The sequence below is a fragment of the Orussus abietinus genome, unplaced genomic scaffold (assembly GCF_000612105.2).
Source record: "Orussus abietinus isolate OABI.00-Male unplaced genomic scaffold, Oabi_2.0 scaffold901, whole genome shotgun sequence".
Taxonomy (NCBI): domain Eukaryota; kingdom Metazoa; phylum Arthropoda; class Insecta; order Hymenoptera; family Orussidae; genus Orussus; species Orussus abietinus.
In genome coordinates this window covers 8,836-16,407 of record NW_019395105.1, presented here as the reverse complement: position 1 = coordinate 16,407, position 7,572 = coordinate 8,836, and the positions used below count along the sequence as shown (strand labels likewise).

At 34.9% G+C, this 7,572-nt stretch overlaps 1 protein-coding gene across 1 annotated transcript in view; it reads right to left on the bottom strand.

The window, feature by feature from the left end:
* Positions 1 to 2,047: 2,047 nt before the first annotated feature.
* Positions 2,048 to 7,572, bottom strand: part of LOC105695922 (maltase-glucoamylase, intestinal) — a gene marked incomplete in the record, with an annotated part of 12,578 nt that continues 7,053 nt past the window's right edge. Inside the window, 4 exon segments of the mRNA XM_023433649.1 lie at positions 2,048 to 2,928; positions 3,096 to 3,400; positions 4,531 to 4,712; positions 5,840 to 6,108. Of these exon segments, the coding sequence (XP_023289417.1) occupies positions 2,913 to 2,928; positions 3,096 to 3,400; positions 4,531 to 4,712; positions 5,840 to 6,108 (772 nt within the window).

Genomic DNA, 7,572 nt, shown 5'->3' with positions numbered 1-7,572 from the left:
TATTTTGAATGATAGAAATTTATTATGAATGATACCTACGTAGACCTCAATAATTAAATTTCTAAAAATGATATAAGATTCTTTTCGCAATTTATTTTATTTTTATCGCGTCGACATCGTTCTTTTTACATTATTTACTTGCTTTTTAAGCGGTAGCAAAATGTCGCGCTCCCTTTGTCTCCCCTCGAAACGTTTCTAACACATTCTCTAACACGTCACTCGACAAGGGGAATAAAAAAAAATAATGGGGAACTTTCGCCGGAAGATGGGAACACGATGCAGTCTGTTGCATGACATGGGACTTAATGTTTCGAGAGGTGCAAGCCGGGTTTTCGAGTTTGCGTACTCGCAAGCTCGAAGCTCGCGTATCACCTGAGCTTTGCGACTTCCCTCTCTTTCCCGTCGCTTTTCCCTCCCTTAGGGACATTTCTTTGAATAACGCTCATTTGGAACAAATAAAAATATTCTGAAAGGAGAAGAAGAAGTAATTACTCCAAAGAAATAATTGCATTTAATGCGAAGAAATGATAATACACTGGGAATTACCTTAAAACTATCACGTAATTAAGGTGAAGTGAATTTGATCGACGTCGATAAAACAGATTTTTCAAAATACTGACGTTGGTTTTTATATCGACAGCTGTGTCGAATTATATTGGGTATTGTACTAAATGGCGTACTCCATATGTCGTTTCCGTACAATAATTATAAAAAAAATCGAAGTAAAACTCTAGAAATCCCCTACATTCATGGTTTCTGAGGCACTAATTCACTGTGAATTCCTTAGGAGTCAAAATATTTGCCCTATATTTTTTCCATCTATTTAAAGAATATCGTACATTTTGTATTCTGAAAGGAAGAACAAGAATTACTCCAAAGAAATAATTGCATTTCATGTGAAGAAATGATAATAATCTGGGGATTCCCTTAAATCTATCACGTAATTAAGGTGAAGTGAAACACGTCGAAGAATTTGATCGACGTCGATAAAAAAGATTTTTTCAATATTTGCCTTATAGTTTTCCATCTATTTAACGAATATCGTACATTTTGTATACTTCGATTTTTTTCTAATTATTGTACGGAAACGACACATGGAGTACGCCATTTAGTACAATACCCAATATAATTCGACACAGCTGTCGATATAAAAACCAACGTTAGTATTTTTAATAATCTTTTTCATCGACGTCGATGAAATTCCTCGACATGTTTCACTTCACCTTAAATCCGTGATAGTTTTAAGGGAATCCCCAGAGTATTATCATTTTATTTTATGAAATGCAAATATTTCTTTGGAGTAATTACTTGTTCTTCCATTCAGAATACAAAATGTACGATATTCGTTAAATAGATGGATAAAATATAGGGCAAATATTTTGGGCTAGTAGGGAATTCCCAGTCAATTAGGGCCTCAAAACCTAGAATCTAGGGGATTTCTGGAGCTTTACTTGGATTTTTTAATAATTATTGTACGGAAACGACATATGCAGTACGGCATTTAGTACAATACCCAATATAATTCGACACAGCTGTCGATATAAAAACCAACGTCGACAATGTATGTATTTAGAAAAGTCTTCTTTACCGACGTCGATCAAGTTCCTCGACGCGTTTCACATTTCCTTAACTCCACTCAAGGAAATAATTTCCTTCAAGTAAATTGTTTTCCTCGGTGCAGCTTCCGTAAGGCTCTCTCTTTAATGACCTCGCCGATTTGTCGAAAAGCAAATGCAGGAAACGTTTGACATATTTCCGCAAATCCCTCCAAGCAACAATTACCCTGATTATTCCTATTCATGCAAGTGGGATATCGTGCGACATCGCCTCGAAAATTATCCGCCTCCTCAGTCAAAGTTACTCGATTTTGCCAAGAACTTAAGTTCCAAGTCTCGGGACTAACACCGAATGAGATTACCTCTACGTACGAGCTTAGCAATTAGCTGATAAATAATTACAGTATGCCGCATAAACCAATTTCGGCTCTCTTGTTGAATAATATGCCCTGAGAAGAAGATTAATTAAATCCAAGAAATATTTCTTTGAATAGCACCAAAGAAATGATTTATTAATTCCACTCCCAGTGTGATGCAAAATTCTTTGCCTATTTGTTACTTATACTTAAACAATAACGAATTAATTACACATTCCACCCGAGCTTTTGGCACTTTCTCACGCGTCCTTTCGCGTCACTTATTTCAATAAATCGATATATTAACGATAAATTAATTTCAATTTCGCTCCATGCGTGATGCAAAAATCGTTGTTTATGTTATTACGTTCATTTAAATAATAACGTATAATTAGATACACATTACTGTATAATTATACATTCGACTCGAGCTTTTGGAAATTTTTCACGCGTCTCCTCACATCACTTATTTCAATAAATCGATATATTAACGACAAATAAATATCAATTTCGTTCCCTGTGAGATGCAAAAATTTTTGTCTATGCTGTTACGTTCGCTTAAACAACGCATAATTAATTACACATTATTATTTAATTACACATCCCAGCCGAGCTTTTGGCACCTTTCACGCGTCCTCTCGCATCAGTTATTTCAATAAATCCGTATATTAACGATAAATAAATATTAGTTCCGCTCTCTGCATAATGTAAATATCTTTGTCTATGTTATTACGTTCCCTTAAACAATAACATATAATTAATTACACCTTCCACCCGAGCTTTTGGGTTTTTCTTACGCGTCCTATCGCATAACTTATTTCAATAAATCGGTATATTAACGATAAAAAAATTTTAGTTCCGCCCCTTGTGTGATGCAAAAATCTTTGTCTATGTTGTTACTTACTTAAACAATAACATATAATTAATTAAACATTCCACCCGAGCTTTAGGAATTTTCTCGCTCGTCCACTCGCATCAGTTATTTCAATAAATCCGTATATTAACGATAAATAAATTTTAGTTCCACTCCTTGTGTGATGCAAAAATCTTTGTCTATGTTGTTACTTATACTTAAACAATAACGTATAATTAATTACACCTTCCACCCGAGCTTTTGGGTTTTTCTTACGCGTCCTATCGCATAACTTATTTCACTAAATCCGTATATTAACGATAAATAAATTTTAGTTCCGCTCCTTGTGTGATGCAAAAATCTTTGTCTATGTTGTATGACTCTACGCCGAGGATATTCAGGACTTTTATTACTGTGGACTGCGTTTTAACATCCTGGCATGCGAATTCTCTGACAGCTTCCAGATTCCCCAGTGTCAAAGTCGTGTTGGTAATATAAATTGACATAAATGTCCCATTCATATAGTCTTGTCCATAAAACACCTCTCCTACTGCGTCCCATTGTCCATCCGGAATTAAATTCGCGAAAAGGCTGAAGTCCTGTTTCATGGTCTCCATGGACGTCATGGAGGTTTGCTGAGGGAAAAGTAAACTCGATTAAAATACATCTCTATTCAGGGGAGGATAAATCGCCGCGATTCTACCGCGCAATTAAATTCTCCGATAACGCCGAGTTGCTCTAAAAACATCCGCGATAATTTCAAAATGCACCGCGACTGTGACTGCGCAATTTCCGGGAAAATCAGATTAACAATAAGCATCTTAAGGTGATACGAAAGTGTGATATATATAATTTCTTTCGTAAAAAGTCAAAATATTTATGAAACTTTTCTTCAAACTGGGTGCACCGAATTATCTGAAACTTTAACACGTGATTATGGAGGCCCCGAGGAATAACGAATAAAATATAATGATATACGGAATAACGGAATAAATGAAATTTCATTTTTCGAAAGACAAAATCTTTTTTTGGTCCTTGTTCGAGATAGATGCAAAATTTTTTGTAAAAAATTATATTTCACGAGCAGCGCGTTTTTAGAGCCTCCATAATCACGTGTTAATATTTCAGATAATTCGGTGCACTTAATTTGGAGAAAAGTTTTATAAATATTTTCACTGTTGATTATGTATTTATCACACTTTCATATCACCTTAAGGTTTTACATTTTATATATGTGCCCATAATTATGAAAGTGGTCTAAGTCAAAATTACAAAAAAAAATGAGTTTATCAGTTATTTCACGCCATATTATTTCAAACGAAATTAATTCAATGTAATTTCAATAATTCCAAATTTCAGCACGTGATTATGAAAGCCATAAGGACGAACTTGAACCTCGCAAAGTTTCATTTTTCGAAAAAAGAACCTTTTTTTATTTACCCTAGACTAGGACCAAGATCCCTTTTTTTTGTGAAAAATTAAATTTCACGGGCAGCGCGTTCTTTCTTAGAGCCTCCACAATCACGTGTTAAAGTTTCAGATAATTCGGAACACCCAGTTTGGAAAAAAGGTTTATAAATATTTTCATTTTTTATTATGTATATATCACACTTTCATATCACCTTAAGGACAGAGGAGACGGGAGTAAAAATCGATTAATGGTTTTTAAAAATGATTTCCACTACGACCGCCTCGCGAGTTATCGAGAGAGAGGAGCCGGAAGTGAAAATCGATAAAGGATTTTAAAAATTTTCGCTTCGCTCACCTCGTGAACTGGAATCACTCGACCTGGTCTGAGAAGAAGGGCTATTTGTCCAGGTGCAATTGTTATAATTGACTTTTCTTCGAGGTTTGGACGGACAGGTGAACCTCCTTGAAAGTGTCGCCATGGATGCACTTCCGGAAGCCATAGGTCCACGTGGACTGCTCTCAAAGAAGTCACTAGACCTTAAATATACGGTTGAAAGGAGCTCAAATAATACCCCAGTTATGAAATGTCTCGATTTCAAAGATACCTATGACATAATCGTTTTTTGAAGTCTTAAGATGCGACTCGTCTTGAGAAATATCAACTTTATTGGTATATTCGATGTCTTGACGAATTAAATTTTTAGGTAATATTTGCAATTTTTTTAATTTGACAATAAGGAAGATATCGACTTTATTAGTACACTCGATGTCTTGACGAATTAAATTTCTAGGTAATATTTGCAATTTTTTGAATTTGACATTAAGGCAGATATCGACTTTATTAGTACATTCGATGTCTTGACGAATTAAATTTCTAGGCAATATTAGTAACTTTTTGAAATTGTCAATAAGGAAGATATCGACTTTATTAGTACATTCGATGTCTTGACGAATTAAATTTCTAGGTAATATTAGTAACTTTTTGAATTTGTCAATAAGGAAGACATCGACTTTATTAGTACATTCAATGTCTCGACGAATTAAATTTCTAGGTAATATTTGCAATTCTTTTGAATTTGACAATAAGGCAGATATGGACTTTATTAGTACATTCGTTGTCTTGACGAATTAAATTTCTAGGTAATATTTGCAATTTTTTGAATTTGACATTAAGGCAGATATCGACTTTATTAGTACATTCAATGTCTTGACGAATTCAATTTCTAGGTAATATTTGCATTTTTTTTTTATTTAACAATCAGGAAGATATCGACTTTATTAGTACATTCGATGTCTTGACGAATTAAATTTCTACGTAATATTATTAACATTTTGAACATTACAACAGGGAAGATATCGACTTTATTAGTAAGCTCGATATTTTGGCGAATCAAATGTCTGGGTAATTCTTGAAACTTTTAAAGTCCGATTATAGGGAAAATATCGAATTTATTAGTAAACTCGATATTTTTATGAATAAAATTTTTAGATAATATTTACAACCTAGTGGGTGGTTCTGAATGGGCTTATTTTGTAGATAAAAATCTAAACAATGCACTGAACAAGCCTGAAAAAAAATGCTATGAAAAGTGCATTTAGGGAAGTAATACCTTATATCCCGATGTGCGATCGATACGCAAGTAATCAGGCTTGAGAAGACTTACCAACGAGCATGCTATCTCCCCACATAAATTGATCAGGTATATCGAAGACGCGTTTCTTCAAAGGGTAATGGAGATCCATCGGCGCCATAATGGGGCGTCCGTCTCTCTTAAACTTCGCCATCGTAGAGTGCTGATAGCTGACAAGAGATGATCGCATTTTCATCAGCTTGGCTGCACTCGAAGACGAGCTAGCTGGCAAATTCGATCCTCCAGGCAGAAATTCCGGCAAAATGGCGACAAAAGGCCAAGCGACTGCAACTCCATACCACCTGTTACCCGAGCATTCAATTTTTCTCACTAATTTGCAAACTGCGAGGGTGGACGCTCACTATGCCCCATCGAACGCGTCTTTTTCAATTTTTCATTCCCTCTCGACTTGAGAATCAAATCTCCTCGCCTATATAAAAGTCGCAGTGTGGATCGATACGAGTCCAATCGACATAAATTGAAATCCATTCTGACTTACTGTCTGCCAACGCTAAAAAAACTATTCCATCGATAAAATTTCAATTAAATTTCAATTGAATTTCAATTCAATTCAATTCAATTTCAATTCAATTTCAATTCAATTTCAATTCAATTTCAATTCAATTTCAATTCAATTTCAATTCAGTTTCAATTCAGTTTCAATTCAATTTCAATTCAATTCAATTTTTTATTCCTTCTCCACTCGAGAATCAAATCTCCTCGCCTATATAAAAGTCGCAGTGCGGATCGATACGAGTCCAATCGACATAAATTGAAATCCATTCTGAGTTACTGTCTGCCAACGCTAAAAAAACTATTCCATCGATAAAATTTCAATTCAATTTCAATTTCAATTCAATTCAATTTTTCAATTTTTTATTCCTTCTCCACTCGAGAATCAAATCTCCTCGCCTATATAAAAGTCTAATTATGAAAGTGGTCTAAGTCAAAATTACAAAAAAAAATGAGTTTATCAGTTATTTCACGCCATATTATTTCAAACGAAATTAATTCAATGTAATTTCGAAATAAAAAATATATGACTTAGACCACTTTCATAATTATGGGCACATATGGAAACATAGGAATTGGAATTTAGACGGATGAGTCATTACTGAATGTTACTGCGTCAATGACTATCAAAATGACCTAAAGGCGCGTACATATATGTGCGCGAACGCGGACGAGGCAAAACGAATGCCTCGTACGATGTGTACGCAACTTAAATAGTTTCTTTTTGACTAAACTAACTTCAGGTTATTGTAACGTTTCGCGTCTACCGCGCTCGTTACGTTACGTTCTTTAAGGTGAAGTGAAACACGTCGAGGAACTTGATCAACGTCGATAAAGAAGATTTTTCTAAATGCCTATGTTGCTGACGTTTATTTTTATATTGACAGCTGTATCGAATTATATTGGATATTGTACCAAATGGCATACTCTACCTGTCGTTTTCGTACAATAAATATCAAGAAATCGGAGTAAAACTCCAGAAATCCTCTGGATTCAAGCTTTCTGGGGCCCCAATTGACTACAGAGGGACACCCTGCCCCATCTGTGATTTCCAGGTCAATTAAATTTTCACTCCGAGATCCCGTATTCCCATCGTTTTAGCATAGAAGCGCGTACAACACTTTCTTTGCCCTTATCCTGTTCAAATGCGAGTTTATCAATTACCAGAGTGTTCTAAATTGTCGTAAAATTGTCCTGACCCTTTCCATTCTCATATCGGAGCCTTCGATAATTGTATATTGATCGAAATATGA